Genomic DNA, 17,719 nt, shown 5'->3' on the forward strand with positions numbered 1-17,719 from the left:
TTCTTTTTCTGTAATATTTCAACAGGGATAAACTTGCCTTATCTATTTTCAAATCAAAGTCAGCAGATTATTAGGACTTCTGTCCTCCTCATGCTGTACCACATTTTAAAATTATTCTTGTTTCCTTGATTTAAAAAAAATATCTTTAGGAGCATGATTTAGATGCAGTTAAGCTCATGGATTTAATTTTTTAGTTTTCCTATTTTATCTGTAAGCCAACTTCTTTTTGTTTTTGTTGTTCTTCTTGATGGTAATGGTGATGGTGATGGTGATGATGATGATGATACTAGTACTACTACTACTACTACTACTAATAATAATAATAATAGTAGCGTTCACACATATCTAACTTCGTGCTGGATCGTCACCAAAGTTCTATGTGTTTGTTTTTAAACTTTTGCAGGGTTAATACTTGTCACAGTAATGACACACTAGCACTTAACTCATAATTGGTGTGCTTTATTGTCCAACATAGAATCTACTTCTAAGTAAACAATAAAAAGGCAATAAGTTCTTCTTTATCTGTTATCCATAAGCTGCCTTGAGTCCCTCTCAGGCAGAAAGGTGGGGTATAAATAAATATGGAAGAAGACAACGACATTTATTTTTTTAAAGCATAGTTGTACACTATAAACAAGCCAAGCATGAACACAATTTTGGGTGACTATCTCAGAGGTAGTAATTTTTATACTTAAATAGTTGACATGCTGTTGGTGCCAGCCTTGTGAATTCCACTGCATATGAGTATTGGGTTCCATATCAAGTCACTCTTCACTGTTTATCTTAGGCGAAAATTATGGAGCAGTCCCTGTGAATAAGTGTGTGATAAATACAGAGATTTTTCAGTGTGTTTAGCAAGCCCTGGGTAATTATCTTACACTGACAGCTGTTTCAGATTGTCAGTCAGTTATATCTCTTGGCAGGTTTGTCGTCTTTTTTAGGCCTTGCCCTTAGGGTGTATTCCATTGATTCCCTATAGTGGTTAGAAATGAAGCCTAAACATTTTGATTTTTCTTTATTTAAATTTATTAAAATTGTAAATATTTGTGCATTATGGAACTTCAATATACAAGAAAAACAAGCGGGATGCAAGCGATCAGGAATCCTGTGCTTTTCTTGATACAATTAATATGCTTTAACACCTTTATCCTCAGATTCCACCTTTGTGCTGCTTAATATGACAAACTGCAAGATGTTTTCAATCAGAATTTTTTGTTGCTCTTTCATTTATGTAAAAAGGTGGGGGTTTCTTAATTAAAATATTTATAACCCACTCTATATCAAATGGATCTCAGGTTGGGCACAACAATACATTGAAAGCAATTGTTCAATTATTGAAACGACAGCTAAACAACAAAGAACAATTTTAAAACACAGAGCAGAATTAACAATCCATAAATGCCTGAAAAAATAGCCAGGTGTTAACAATGAAAATCAAAACTGCTGCAGTATACTGGCTCTAGTTCTGAATGCATTTTGGCTTCAGACAAGCCTGTTCTGAATAGCTGCCTGTCAGCCTTCTGCTAAGTGGTTTAGTATCCCTATATATACTTCTAGGGTCAAGGTAAGTTGTATGCATTTATTGCCAAGTAGTTTTGTAGATGGGAAAGTTGTACTTCTTTAGCCACTTACCTCAAAATATCTCCACTGGAGTGCGGCAGTTCCAAAGTAAATGCTTATCTTTGTTAATAATCTTTTTTTTAAAAAAAAAGTCTCAGTCTCTCTCTCTCTCTCTCTCTCTCTCTCTCTCTCTCACACACACACACACACACACACACACACACACACTTTCCTCTGATGAAATACAGAATAAAAAAGCCTCTGGAAAATCCACTCTCTGCAGCAGGCAAAAAAACCCCTCCCTTTCCAACTTTGGAGTGGGAAGATAGGAGAAACCACATCACACTGAGCAGTTCAAGCATGACACTTAACTATGATTTAGGCTGTGTTCACATTAGCAGTTTGAAACACTGTGAGGTCGTTTCCTCCCCACTGCATTTCCAAGTCGCTTTCTCCCACCGCTGTTCACATCAGAAAGGGGGGCAGGGATGTCTTTGCTCCGTGATTTGTTTCCCCATGTGGAACTCCCAAGTCAGTGAAGCTTTCATCCGCACACGTGCAAAACCTGCCTGAACGGCTCGCACCACAATGGAAGTGACAGTTTCCATTTTCAAAGCTAGCTGGAGGAAAAAAGCTCATCAAAGAGGAGCATTTCTCTGAAAGCAACTGGATACCGATGGATTGTGCTAATGTCATGTGAACCTGGCTTAAAAGAAAAGCAGTGATGGAAGCCTGCCGAAGCCACAGGAAACAGGAGTGTGAACACACCCTTAATGTTGCACCCACAAACCTCAGGGCTTGCACACTCCCCTTTCCTGCAAGGAGATTAGAAGCAGTTACTTCTTGTGTCTAAACTGTCCATAACATGCCCTGGGCCCCCCACGGTCCCCGGTATGAGACAAACCTCTCTGGACATTGTCCGGTGTTACGCTCCCCTGGGATAGATATCAATCTTCATCCTGGAGCACTCAGCGACACAGGTCAGATGATCCTGTGCATGTTATTAATCAGCAGAGTCTGCAATGACGACTGGAAGCGTGAATGTGAGCATTTTTAGATTTATTTTGCCATATTTACAGGACAAATCATAATGGCTCCTTCTCTCTTCTTCAGCAACAGACAGAGAGAGAAGAACAGAATAGATAAGATGTAACTTCCGTCCTCAGACTTTCCCAGCTCAGGGAAGTAAACAGTGACATGTGACTTTCCAGCCACGTATCAGCAACAGAGGAGTGATTTGCTAACATAAACATGGACAAACTAATTGATCCTGGTTTCAGGAACAAAGCAAATTTCAAAATATAGTTTGCAATTCTGGCCTGTTTCCCTAACGTAGGAGTGGCTAGCCTTTTGTTTTTTTTAAAAAAATGATATTTATTCAAAATTTCAAAAGTACATATATAAAAAAAAAGAAAAATACAACAGAAAAGCAAAAAGATAAAACAAAACAAAACACAATTCTCAAATTACATCTTTTCATCTGCTTGTTTCTTGACTTCCTCACACCTCCCTTTTGTATTCTATTTTTTTTAATAAATATTTATTAAGTTTTCCAATTTTATGCAAACACAAAAAGAAAAAAAAAAGAAAAATATTAAAAACAAATCAATTTCAATAACAATTTTTCTGTAACATATTTCTTTGACTTCCTCATACCTCCCCTTCTTGTTTTCTAGTTCAAATTGTTAATCCAGCAAATCCTAATCTCTTAACATTCCTTTTAACTAACACCTTATTTTCCAATCAACTTTTTAAATTTTATAACTTAAACAATTTTAATCCCAATTATCTTTATCATAACAGCTAGAGACCACATAAGTTCAATCCAGCATCTTTTCAGAGTTCATTAATTTTGTAGTATTTCTGTAAATAGTCCTTGAATTTCTTCCAATCTTCTTCTGCCGACTTTTCTCCCTGGTCGCGGATTCTGCCGGTCATTTCCGCCAGTCCCATACAGTCAATCAACTTCATCTGCCATTCTTCCAGGGTGGGTAGATCTTGCGTCTTCCAGTGCTTTGCTATAAGTATTCTTGCTGCCGTTGTAGCATACATAAAAAAGGTTCTGTCCTTCTTTGGCACCAAATGGCCGACTATGCCCAAGAGAAAAGCCTCTGGTTTCTTCAAGAAGGTATACTTAAATACCTTTTTCATTTCATTATAAATCATTTCCCAGAAAGCCTTAATCTTTGGGCACGTCCACCAAAGGTGAAAGAATGTACCTTCAACCTCCTTACATTTCCAACATTTATTATCGGGCAAATGATATATTTTTGCAAGCTTGACTGGGGTCATGTACCACCTGTATATCATTTTCATAATATTCTCTCTTAAGGCATTACATGCCGTAAATTTCATACCGGTGGTCCATAACTGTTCCCAGTCAGCGAACATAATGTTATGTCCAACATCTTGTGCCCATTTAATCATAGCTGACTTAACCGTTTCATCCTGTGTATTCCATTTCAGCAGCAAGTTATACATTTTTGACATAATCTTAGTTTTAGGTTCTAGCACTTCTGTTTCTAATTTAGATTTTTCCACCTGGAAGCCAATTTTCTTGTCCAAATTATAAGCCTCCATTATCTGAAAATAATGAAGCCAGTCTCGCACTTTATTTTTTAGTTTCTCAAAGCTCTGCAATTTCAGTCTGTCTCCTTCTTGTTCCAAAATTTCCCAATATTTTGGCCATTTGGCCTCCATATTGAGCTTTTTCTGGGCTTTCGCTTCCATTGGTGACAACCACCTTGGGGTCTTATTTTCCAGTAAATCCTTGTATCTGATCCAAACATTAAACAAAGATCTCCTAACAATATTATTTTTAAATGCTTTATGAGCTTTAACCTTATCATACCACAAATATGCATGCCATCCAAAAACGTTGTTAAAACCTTCTAAATCCAAAATGTCTGTGTTTTCAAGAAGCAGCCAGTCTTTCAACCAGCAGAATGCTGCTGATTCATAGTAAAGTTTAAAGTCTGGCAGGGCAAAACCACCCCTTTCTTTTGCATCAGTTAAAATCTTATATTTTATCCTGGGCTTCTTGCCCTGCCAGACAAATTTAGAAATATCTTTCTGCCACTTCTTAAAACAATCCATCTTGTCCACAATTTGTAATGTTTGAAACAAAAATAACATTTTAGGCAATACATTCATCTTTATAGCTGCAATTCGACCCATCAAGGAAAGCTTCAAATTTGACCATATTTCGAGATCTTTTTTCACTTCTAACCAGCATTTCTCATAGTTATTTTTAAATAAATTCCCATTTTTAGATGTCATATTAATCCCCAGATATTTCACTTTCTTCACCACAGTCAAACCTGTTTCATTCTGAAATTTCTCTTTTTCAAACAATGTCAAATTTTTCTCTAAAACCTTTATTTTGGACTTATTCAGTTTAAATCCTGCCACCTGACCAAATTCTTGAATTAATTCTAAGACTCTTTTAGTACTAGATTCTGGCTCCTGTAACGTCAAAACTAGGTCATCTGCAAATGCTCTCAATTTATACTGTTTAGCTCCGACCTGTATGCCTTTAACCAACCGGTCCCTTCTAATCATATTCAGCAGAACCTCCAGGACCGATATAAAAAGTAAAGGGGAGATTGGGCACCCTTGTCGTGTCCCTTTTTCAATCTTAAATTGTTCCGTAACTACATTATTTACAATTAATTTAGCCTTTTGTTCAGAATATATTGCACTTATACCATTTTCAAAACCTTGGCCTACCCCCATACCCTGTAAGTTCTTTTTCATAAAACTCCAAGAAATGTTGTCAAAGGCTTTCTCCGCGTCCACAAATATCACAACAGCTTTAGTATTTATGTTCACATCTAACTTTTCCAAAATGTCAATTACATTCCTCAAGTTATCAGATATATGTCTTCCCGGCAGAAAGCCCGCTTGGTCCTTATGTATCTCTTCAATCAATACTCTTTTCAGTCTCTTGGCCAAAATATCAGCAAAAATTTTGTAATCCACATTTAATAAGGATATGGGACGGTAGTTTTTAAGTTGAGTCTTTTCAGTCTCTGTTTTCGGTATAAGTGTAATGTAGGCCTCTTTCCACGATTCTGGTGCCCTTTTCCCTTCGAAAATCTCATTGCAGACTTCCTTCAGAGGTTGGATTAACCAGTCCTTCAAAGATCTATAGTATCTGGAAGTCAACCCATCCGGTCCCGGAGATTTGCCCAATTGCATATTTAAAATGGCACCTTCTATCTCCTGGTCTGTTATTTTACAGTTCAGCAGTATTTTACTTTCCTGTGAAATTTTTTGTAATCCATTTGTTTTCAAAAATCCATCAATGTCCCTTTCATTCTGTGGCCCTTGTGCATATAGTTGCTTGAAATATTTCTGGAAACAGTTTCTAATCTCATTTGGATTGTTTATGTCTTTTCCTTCTACTTCCAGGTTTGTAATTGTGTTTAATTTTTGTATTCTAATTTAATTCATTATTTCAGCAAATTCTTCCCATATTTCTCAATTCTTATTTAAATATTTTGTCTTAACAGTCTGTCTTATTTAATTAACTCAACAAATCCTTTCCATCATTTACCATGTTCTGTTATTCAGTTTACCTTAATTTGTTTAACTTTATCTTACCTTAAAAACTTTAAAATTCAAAATTTAAACCATATTTATACATAACTCCTTAAATCCTTTTTACTAATGCCAAATTCCTTTCCAACATTTTCCCAAATATTTCATTAGTATTACACTAATTCCAAAAATAAAAAGAAATTCCCTTTTTATAAACTCCCCCCCCCCCCTAGTTTTTGTCCAGCGTCCCTTCTTCCTGGTCTCGGGTTATGTCAGTCCTTGCTGTCCATATCCAGTCCATCAACCTAGTGACCTTATGTCGGAGGCCCTTAAGTCTCTTCTATGCCCCTTCTGCAGATTTTCTTCTTCTTGTTTGTACTTACACTCTTCCTTGCCCTTTGTTGATTTCTTTCTTAATTTCTTCCCTTTCTCCTTGAGGAGTAGGTCTCTGGGGAGTTCCAACCGGTAATAATCTCCATTTTCCTTCATCAAACTAGCCCATTCCCCACAGTCCTACTCCCCATCATCGTCGTTATAATCCAAAAGGTAGTCTTCCAAAAAATAATTGTCAACATGTTTCGTAGTCCCACCAGAGTTAGGAGCCTTCTTAACTCCAGGCACTTCCAAGCCCACTCCAAGTTCAATCTTCCAATACAGCAGCTTTTGCTCCTGCAGGGCTTCAGCTCTCTCCATTCGTGTTGCTTGAGATACAGTCACAGCCTCCTCCATCTTCAACTGCCCTTGGATTTGCCCAGTCGAACCAGTTTCCTGAATTGGTCCCTGTATAATTTCTTTATCTTTGTTTCCCGTTAATTCATATTCACTGGCTACGGCAGTCATCAAGTCCAACTTCTCATTCATCAGATTTATCCTCTCATGCAACTGCTCCAGCATAGCATTTGTCTTGCCAAGGGCAGACACTGAAACTTCCTCCCAGCACATTTCTATTCAAGGTCAAACGACTGGTCCCACGATCTCAATCTCGCAGCTGCAAGGTCTCCAAATAAACTGCAGCAACAAACTGGCAAGCTCCCTCTAGGGGACACAATTTCTATTTGTATCCATCTTTGAAACGTATCCAGCAAAGGAAAGTTACTTTCGATTTTCGAATACTTTGTTTCTTTAAAATGCAGAAAGCAGCGTTGAAGTTAATTTGTTTCTCTTTCCTGACTATCTGTCAAAATGCTCCACTTTCAATCAATGGACGTCTCCATAAATTTCTGTCCTGACACCCCGTTCCCAGGTTTGGGGCGATGGAAACTTATTTTCCTTTACTCTCTCTCCTGCAGGCTTAAACAGTCAAATCCCCCCCCCCTTTTCTCCTGCTTCCAAGGGGGTTTTATTAGTTGTAAATGCAGGAAATTCCAATCTTTAAAACAACTTTCCCGGCTATTAGATTGCAAGGTTTTTGCTTCAGCCTATTTACAAAAAGCGGAAGGTGGACTTCCTGTTTAGACCTTCCCGCTTTGGTGCCTAATTCAAGAATTTCTTAGTCCAATTTTCCGTTTTTACTCACGGGTACTTGTTTAAAATCCAATTGTCAACAGGAAAAAGTCAGCGCTCTCCGGCGATGGCTGTGTGGCTTCCCTCCGTGAAAGTAGCAGTCAGTTCGCAGCACTGCGCTGCTCACCCCACTTCGCTCCAGAACCCCAAAATGGGTTTCCCCGCGAGTAGGGGAGGCGCTTTCGGTGCTCTGCCGAACCCCACGTTCCCAGGCTCCTCCACCTGGGATTTCTAGCGGGTCCCCGCCTTTGCCTTGGCGGGAAGACCCAAATTCCACGGAGCCCGTTCCTCCGATCGGAGGAACTCCGCCATTCGCCGATGGCGCTAACCCGGAAGTTCCGAGTGGCTAGCCTTTTGTGGTCAGCCGCCCCTCCAAGGGCGGCTTCCTACACTGGGCATGGTTAGTGTATAAGTGTATGTGCATGCGCACACAAACCACACATCACCATATGCTTACTATACATGGACAGTTGCACTTATACTACACATATGCCAGACATTCTGGCACACAGTGCTCTCTCGCTCTCTTTCTCACGTACACACACATGCATGTGGTTTCACATACGCACAGTCAGCATTTCCCACTCCTGAGCCAGGGTGAGGTATTCAAAGTGTTGGTGCTGACCTTTAAAGCCCTAAACGGCCTCGGTCCAGTATACCTGAAGGAGCGTCTCCACCCCCATCATTCTGCCCGGACGCTGAGGTCCAGCGCCAAGGGCCTTCTGGCGGTTCCCTCATTGCGAGAAGCAAAGCTACAGGGAACCAGGCAGAGGGCCTTCTCGGTAGTGGCGCCCGCCCTGTGGAACGCCCTTCTAGCAGATGTCAAAGCGATAAACAACTACCTGACATTCAGAAGACATCTTAAGGCAGCCCTGTTCAGGGAAGTTTTTAACGTGTGATATTTTACTGTATTTTTGGTTTTTATGGAAGCCACCCAGAGTGGCTGGGGAGGCCCAGCCAGATGGGCAGGGTATAAATAATAAATTATTATTATTATTATTATTATTGTCTTTATGAAAGAGCAGGCAGAGGGCTTTATCTGTGATCTCAGTGCTGTGGGGTTTAGAGCCAAGATCTGTTTGCTTGCTTTCAACTGGGAAATAGAGCTTGGTGGGCCAGATGCATCCCCTGAGCGGCAGATTAGACATCCCCACCCTAAACAATAATAGCAAAGGAGCTGTGCTCTAATGGCATTGTTAGTAAGTAGTTAAGTGCACCTGAGCATATTTTTTTTTGAATTTTCTTCTAAATGTTCCATTAAAAATCTTTTATTTTCTTGAATGTGTACGCATCAATATATATTGAGCCAGCGCTTAGACGCTTGCCTCGTTTTCCTCCCTTCTGTGGCCAACTTATTGATTTGTCTCCAGCAGTCCCTCTCTCGCATCTGTTTATCATGAACACTCCTGTTTCTTACCCAGTCTTGCTCAGCTGCCCAAAAAAATTTCCATTTTGTGGGCCCACAAGACTCTCGCACCATGCAGTTGTACAGATAAATGTCTCATGTGAGAACCAGAGGTGATGGTGTTTAACCTTATGTAAATGGCTAATTATCAAGTTAAAAGTGGAACAGTGCCAGTTGGAGATGAAGGCTTTTGTTTTCACCAGGGCTGAAGAAGACCAAACAGAAACTCATGCCTGTGTTAGTTGCTGGCAAATGATCAGATAGATAATCACGTGTTAGCACACATCTGGGGTTCTCAAACTCCTTGATCTCATGCACATAAGTAATAGTTTCTCAATGAGGACGGCTAGTCTCCACCAAGGCTTCCTTTTTCTGTGCATGTGCAGTGAGTATGTGCTCATTGCTTAATCACCAGCAGCGCAAAGCAAATCACATAGTTCGGAGACGATGTGGAGAATACCAGCTGAAATGAGATTCTTGGCAATGCACCTAATATATTAAAACAACAACCGTCATTCTAGGTTAGTTTGCTGAAATCTTATTATAAATTGTCTGTGCTGCACAATGTAAATGATGTACCAGGGTTGTTGTTTTGTAGAGGATCCTATTACATGTGGGATTTAATTTGGAATGGAAATAATAGCTTACCTTCAGAAAATACAAGGATTTTTAGATGTAGGCCCTTAGGCAAATGGTATTCACCAGGTAAGATATCTCTCTCAAACTGCTGTTTTGCGTTGTTAAACTAAGTAGCATTTAAAAATCTCTTTCAATGCTCTAGAGTATTCTCAACAGCCTATTTACACTGTTTCTGTATTGTTTCTCTTTCTTTTGCAGATGTCCTTCACGGAACACTGGGTTTTCCCATGAGCCGGTATTTAAAGGAAGAAGGCTGGTTCTGTGGTCGCAATGCCAGAATGGCAGCCTGTTTGGTACAGTTTCTTTCCCCACCCCCCAAAATGTATCTACATGTGATGGAATTTGTTGTGCTTTGCTTGCAGACCTGGATTTGTCTCTTAAATATCAGGCAGTGCAGAATAATACCATTAGTGGTATATTCATGGTCAGTTAATGGGCCCATATGAAAATTTGGGCACAGCTTGGTTGCTTTGAGCTCAGATGAGATGTGGCACAGAGCAGAAGGTCCTGACAATTGTCTAAAGGGCAGAAATCCATGGCAGCCCCATCGCTGATTTCACTAGTCTTTGTTGGATATCACAACTAAGCATAGAAAAAGTCTGCCTGGCCACAAAGTCAGAGTAGACTCAATCCCTTTTTAACAAGATAGCTTTACGTGCAATGTTTCTTCAGTTCAAATGCACCGTCTCATGAAATGGTGAGATGGCATAACATGCATTCGGATTTCTAGGGACATTTATCTTGGATGACCACTGTGTTGTGTCTTCAGTCTCCCCACCATCTCCTCCTTTCTTAACCTACTAAAATTTTAATTTACGTGCTTTTGATATTCTCACAGGTGCTAGCTACGAATTAAACTGGGTTAGCAGAGTCTGCCATGTGCTAAGCAGGTCTGAATATTAGAACTGCCCCCTGCTTCTGGCTGCAGTGCTAGTTCAATCCCAAGCAACATATCTTTACTTTGAACCAAATGTGCATTTGATCCTTGTGTGATCTTCTTATGAACCTCAGTCTTTGTCCCTTTCGACTTGCTAAGCCTCTGTCTCAGTTTGCATAATCCCTTTAAACATATTCAGACAGATTTAGCTTCCCCTGCATCTTAGCCCGTTTTTCTCCAACAGGCTGAGGATGGTCTGCATCCCTTTTCTCCTCCTATCACTTTGCCCCACATTCTCCTCCCCCACCTTGCTACTTATCTTATTTACTGGGTGCCTAATCAGGGAAGCTATGTTTACTTCTGTTTTTCCTGTGCGCAATGGAAAAATAATATGACAACCACGTGTAAGCAGCATGGCTGTTTTGCTTAGGCTTGTTCCTGCTTGCGAATGTAGCACTAAACCATGGTTTATCATTACGTGTGAACCAGCCCTTTGCATTTAAAGTTTTTATTCAGTGTACGTGTTAATAGAAGGGATATTTCTAATTTTTTTGTAGAATTGAATTTGTATCCCAACAGTTCTTTAAAGTCTTCTCCATTTCCATTTCATAGTTTTCAGGCATACCTGATAATCCATTACCATTTTAGGTGCATTGTAGACTAAAATGAAGTGTCCATCGAATTCAGCTTTTTAATTAAAAATGTACAGCCAAGTATCATCTCAGATATTTGCAGAAATATATTTATACGTTTCATTGTAATTGTGAATCCTGTGATTACATTCTTAAATAACGTGATAGATGCAAGCACACACATTTCTGTCATATATTCTGTTATTCCCCCACCCCTTTAATGAAAGTATGTTTATGATATGTTCAGATTGAAGAATAAACACATCAGTATTTTTCTATTTTTCTCTTTGAAGGCTCTGGAACGAGTTGCTGTTGGCCAAGTGGTGAGTAATGTTGTGTATTTAACCCTTCCAATGACAAAGCTGTTTTCTTACTTTGAATACTTTGAATACATGACCTTGTGCTGAACTTCTCGTTTGCTGGAATTGGAGAGTTAGCAAACAGCAAAGCTTGAATTGGAGGCAGATTGATATTCTGCATCAGCACCATGAAATTGTGCTTTTATTGCCTGGTCTTCATGGAGCAATGATAAAACATAATTTTCTCCAGTTAATTAAGAGTGATTTAAATAGCAAGAGCATACATTAAAAGTACTCTGAATGTCTTGCATTTCATTCCTCTATCAGCCTCTTTCATTGTAGTAGCCTCATTTGAAGTCCGGAGACTACTGAATAACCGGGTTGAGGATTACAGTCTCACTGTAAACTGGTTTCTTTTCTGCCTCATGCAAATTTAAAATAAAATCTCTTTTTCCAAGTCCAAAGGTGTATCCATGGAAAATATGAAGTTAAATTGATCCTTTGACGAGCAAGAGTTCTTTCTTATCCAACAAAAGCTTTTGACCTAATTGCAACCCGTTCTGCATTCAGTCCTCTCTTTCCAAAAGTTCATTTGGATTTGAGTTGCATCTGATGATACCCTTTATGAGCTTCTTCCCTCTGCGTCAGTCTTGTCCTTGCTTGCTCATTGTTGCCGGCTGTGGAGCTCTTCCCAAGTAAAGCCTTATGTTTTGTGGAACTGTGACTTAATCTTCATCTACTTAAAAACACAGCATGCTTTCTTAAAGAACGCATGGTAAGACAGGACAGGCCAAAAACACTTTTAAGATTTACAGATGGCTGAAAGTGCACTCTCCGTGGAACGCATTTTGTGACTCACATTTCATTATTGCGATGCGACTTATTATGGAATAGGTGTCAGTTGAGGTTGGTTTACACTGCCAGATTCTTCTGTTTGAAGAAGAAGAAGAAGAAGAAGAGGAGGAGGAGGAGGAGTTTGGATTTGATATCCCGCCTTTCACTCCCCTTCAGGAGTCTCAAAGCGGCTAACATTCTCCTTTCCCTTCCTCCCCCACAACAAACACTCTGTGAGGTGAGTGGGGCTGAGAGACTTCAGAGAAGTGTGACTAGCCCAAGGTCACCCAGCAGCTGCATGTGGAGACATGAACCCGGTTCCCCAGATTACGAGACTACCGCTCTTAACCACTACACCACACTGGCTCTCTATTTGCTTATATATTTGACCGTTTGGAAGTAGTAAACACAATACAGCTTGAACTCCTGGCTGCTAACTCTGATTACAGCTGCTTGGAAAAGTCCCCTATCCATCATCATTACCACCTCTGCAACCTTTTGCCATGTGGCTATGTATTCTTTATTGTTATCATTTATTACATACGTATCTTGCCTTCTCTCAAGGTGGTACACAATAATACAAATGCAATAAAACAGCAATAGCATACAAGTACATATAGAGAGAGTAAGTTAAACATCAATAAAAGCAACCAGTGAAAACCCACTACAGCATATTTACATATCAATTTATGGGCCAAATGTCTGTCTAAATAAAAATGTCTTTGCTGCCGGCAGAAGGTCATCAGAGACTGAGCTCGCCAGGCCACTCTTGATAAAGAGTTCCAGAACCGGGGAGCAGCCAAATGTGCTTTCGATGCTGGCAGGCTAGAAAGAAAGGCCTTTCTCAAGGATCTTAAAACCTGGGTGGGCTTGTATGGGAGATGATGCCTTTCAGATAACCTGGTCCCAAGTCATATAAGGCTTTGAAGCTCATAACCAGCACTTTGAACTGTGCCCAGAAAACACGTGCTTGTGTACATTTGTGGGGGGAAATTTGGCAATTTAAGCTGGCTCATTGCATTTACGGAACAATGGAGACCTGCTTAGTGAAGAAATTCTATTTAGCTGGGCATCTCACAGTGTTCATTTCTTCCAGAATCTTGCACCAGTATCTTTTCTAGTAATGTAGTCAGCGTTCATAATTTTTTTGTAAGAGACTAGCATGCCTTTCCACTTTCAGTTTTTACAGTTGGGTAGCTGCCTTTATTTTCTTACAATGTATTGCTGCAAGTCCAGATTCTTCCGTAAGAATTATATATTACTGAAATCTTAGTTTATGGGCAAATATTAGAGTAACATAAAGCCAGATTGTACATCATGCAATTAATTTTCTGACATTTAACTAGAAACACAGTGGTCAGATTGAAATGGCTTTGTAACGTGGGCCAGTGAACCATCAGTGAATTTTCTCTTCAATAGTAGTTATATACAACTGGAGATATAAACATGGGAAAGTATTGGAAGGATTTGCTTTGATTTATTACAAATTCTTGGTTCTGGCAAGGCACTCAATATTCTTTGTTTTCAAATCTCCATCTAAATTCCTTTTGTGGATACTTTAAATCATTACAGCGCCATTTATCATCCCTTTTGGTATATGTACACAAGCCGCATGACTGTTCCGCACACCAGATTTACAGACCAGTGTGTCCCTGCTGCAAAGCCGTTAGCCCAGTGGAGTTTACACAGGGGATAAATTTGGCCGTGCATTTTAAAGAGGTGCAAGTATTGCCTCTTCTTATGTAAACACATAGTTCATTCTTAAAGGTATGAAGCTCTTCAACACATTGCACTGTTTGTAGAAGCACAGGAGTTTCTGTGTGTATCGGGGAAAGAAGATGAAGTTGTTAGGGGGTAGAAAGCACATTGAAAACTTGCGAAATGTTTTCCCTCTGACTTTAGAGATCCAGATTAATCCTAAATGGGTAGATTTCTGCAGTAAAACCAACATAACAAAAAGCATAATTTGGCCTATGAGACTTACTGTTTTCCTCTAGGCTGCTCCTCAGCTCCATTCAGTGCTTGCTGTTTCCTGTGTTTATTTTTTCCAACAATTATGGTTACATCGTTACATTTCTAAAGAACAACACTTTAACTTGGGAACAAGAGATATACTAGTAACACTAGGTGGAATGAACAGAAACCAGTAATTAGTTGAAGACAGCCCACTGTTTTCGTTGTTCTAGTTGCGGTGTCTGGTTCCAACTTAATACCCTGCTGTTCTTTGATTCCTTGCAGCTGCCTACAGAATCCTTGTTTTATCGAGCTGTCCTCCAGGTTATTGTAGAAGAATTTTATGGAGTCAAAAGAAGGTAGTATGCTATAATTTCATATCGTTAAGGAAGAACAACTTTTGCCTCCTTTTTTTACTCGCGGTGGTGGCGAAACCTGAGAAGAATGCATGTATTGAAAGAGCAGCAACTCTTTCATAGGTAGCTGACAGTATCTCTTTGACTGTGGGTCTGTAAATCTGAATAAAGGTAAAGGGACCCCTGAACATTAGGTCCAGTCGTGGATGACTTGGGGGTTGCGGCGCTCATCTCGCTTTACTGGCCAAGGGAGCTGATGTACAACTTCCGGGTCATGTGGCCAGCATGACTAAGCCGCTTCTGGCGAACCAGAGCAGCACACGGAAACGCCATTTACCTTCCTGCCGGAGCGGTACCTATTTATCTACTTGCACTGCGTGCTTTCGAACTGCTAGGTTCGCAGGAGCTGGGACCGAACAACGGGAGCTCACCCCGTCGTGGGGATTCGAACCGCCGACCTTCTGATCGGCAAGCCCTAGGCTCTGTGTTTTAACCCACAGTGCCACCCACGCTGAATAGGACTCCGCAAAGTTCTACCGCGAGCAAGTTGAACCTGTAAATTCTTTATGTTTTAATTAAGTTGATCGTTCAGAAGGAACTGGTGAATTATGTGGTGTCTTGATTTTTAACAAAGCTTGGCAAATGTAGCCAAATTATTCTTGAAAATGGTTTATGTAACCGTGCTTGAAAAGCAGCTGAAATCAAACAAAAGAGTGAATAATCATGCCTTCCTTGAGCCATTATTAATCATTCATATAGCGTTTCAACTGTAGTAAATGCTTAATATTTACTGTTCAGCTTCTCAGTTTTAAGGCAAGTCATTATCATTACAAAGCGTTGAGAGAATGTGACTTCCCCAAGACTTTTCCTGGTTAACATAGGCATCAAACATAGGTCTTCACTTCTGCCTGTTGATTCAAACATTTCTTGCTGGAGATACTCTGTTTCAAGCTATCCACCCCCTACCTGTGCACCTTATATATTGTCTACCTCAGTGTTCTTCAACCTTGGGTCATCAGATCTTGTTGGACTACAATTTATATCTCTGACCACTGACTAAGCTGGATGGGGATGATGGGCCTTGTAGTCCAAGAACATCTGGTGAACCCAAGGTTGAAGGAACACTGGTCTACATGATACAACTATGGGCTGTATAATACAGTTGTACCTTGGATCCCAAATGCCTTGCAGGTCAAACGTTTTGGCTCCCGAATGCCCCAAACTCAGAAGTGAGTGTTCCGGTTTGTGAACGCTCTTTGGAACCTTAACGTCCAATGCAGTTTCTGCAGCTTTCGATTGACTGCAGGGGCTTCCTGTAGCCAATCGGAAGCCACACCTTGGTTTTGGAAGTCAAACAGACTTCTGGAACGGATTCCATTCAACTTCCAAGGTACCACTGTATTTGTTTAGTCGCATAGTCGTGTCCGACTCTTCGTGACCCCATGGACCAGAGCACGCCAGGCACTCCTGTATAGGGCTGTATAATATCTTCTTTCTTTAACATGCAAGAATAAGTATTTTAGTTAATACAAATGCATTTGGAATCGTAGCTCAGTTAGTAGAACACAAGACACTGAATCTCAGGCTTGTGGGTTCAAGCCCTGTATTGGGCAAAATATCCCTGCATGGCAGGGGGTTGGAGTGGATGACCCTTGTGGTCCCTTCCAGCTCTACAAATCTATTATCTATGATCTACTGGCATCCCCAGTCTTCTGTGATCTATGATCTGTATTCCCAATGAAGTTGAAAAGGAAACTTGAATAAATATAAAACAGTATTTTATGTATTTCATTACTTTGTTAGGTCAATCATGCTTTATGTTAATGCTCTCTGTGGAATGACAATATATAGCCTTCTAATGCAACAAGAACAAAAATATGTCCTATTTATCATTTCAGTGATCGTAATATTGGGAAAGTATATTCTAAATCATCTTCCTTCTTGGATTATGCTCGAAAAGCTTTTAAAAAGCTTGAACTCGATGAGTCAGAGGTAAGTAGCTGATTACTCAATACATGCAATTCACCTTCATAGATGACAGTTTATTTCAGTGGGTTGTTTGCTAGTGGAAGTTCTGCTGCTGAAATCTGAAACCTTACGTTGTCTTGACAGTTGCTGAAATGCATATCTACTGTAGATTTGTCTTAAGTTACACATACTTATCAGTTCCAACTTGTTGCAAGTGGAAGATTTGGAAGATTTTATTCCACTCTTCCAATTTAATTTACTGTAATTAATAAAAAGCAAAAGGTTACAAATCATTGATGGTGGAATAGCAGGAATTGCAGATGCCGAGAGCATTTATTATTATTATTATTATTATTATTATTATTATTATTATTATTATTATCTACCCCATCCACCATCTGGCTCCGTTTCCCCAGCCACTCTGGGCAGCTTTCAACAGAACATTTAAAACAGGATAAAACTTCAAACATTTAAAAACTTCCCTAAACAGGGAAGGATTCCTTCTCCCTCTTCGGACACAACATCCTCACTGTAAATATTAAATAGTGCTAAAGAGAATTATTTGAATTTTTTTTCTGAAATAGGGCCTTGCGTAATATACTAAGGGATTTTTTCTGTATGTGTAATAAATAATATATATATGAATTCATGCATATGGTAGAAATTCCATTTATGTCTCTATTCCCAGGGACATGGAGACCGCAGTCTTGTGCACACTTTCTAGTGAATAAGTCCCATTGAAATAAATGGGGGTAGTGTCGGAATGAACATGTGTTGGATTGCACAGCACATGTTCAATAGATATGTTTTGAGTAGGGGTTTTTTATTAAAAATATATATCACTAAATTAGCAATATTGGTTTTGTCAGTAAAATTTGATGTTCTCCAGAACATTTTATTTCTGATAAGTTTTTTTCTCCACGCATATGTGGGGAGACTCACATATTATTCTGTTTACTGAATTGCATTTTCAGTTTCTTGCCCTTTTTTGACATCATCTGGAACTTATTGCTACATTTATTGGATATAATGGGCGTTTGTTATTTCTGGTGTTTTCTTTTTAACAAGCTTATATTTCTGAAGAAAACCTGCAAGAGCCATTGTTCTAATGCGTTGACATTGGTTTTACTTCAGGCAGAAATCAAGTGCCT

The 17,719-nt window shown here is 39.6% G+C and overlaps 1 protein-coding gene across 2 annotated transcripts in view; it reads left to right on the forward strand.

Annotated features, from left to right (window-relative positions):
• METTL25 (methyltransferase like 25) overlaps positions 1-17,719 on the forward strand; it is a gene marked incomplete at its 5' end in the record, with an annotated part of 53,305 nt that overhangs the window by 26,624 nt on the left and 8,962 nt on the right. For both annotated transcript variants that reach the window (XM_083573357.1, XM_083573358.1), the window contains 4 exons: positions 9,848-9,942; positions 11,452-11,481; positions 14,530-14,603; positions 16,499-16,592. In XM_083573357.1, the coding sequence (XP_083429483.1) occupies positions 9,848-9,942; positions 11,452-11,481; positions 14,530-14,603; positions 16,499-16,592 (293 nt within the window). The remainder of the gene's footprint in view (positions 1-9,847; positions 9,943-11,451; positions 11,482-14,529; positions 14,604-16,498; positions 16,593-17,719) is intronic.

This window comes from Podarcis filfolensis, assembly GCF_964270895.1.
Source record: "Podarcis filfolensis genome assembly, chromosome: 10".
Taxonomy (NCBI): domain Eukaryota; kingdom Metazoa; phylum Chordata; class Lepidosauria; order Squamata; family Lacertidae; genus Podarcis; species Podarcis filfolensis.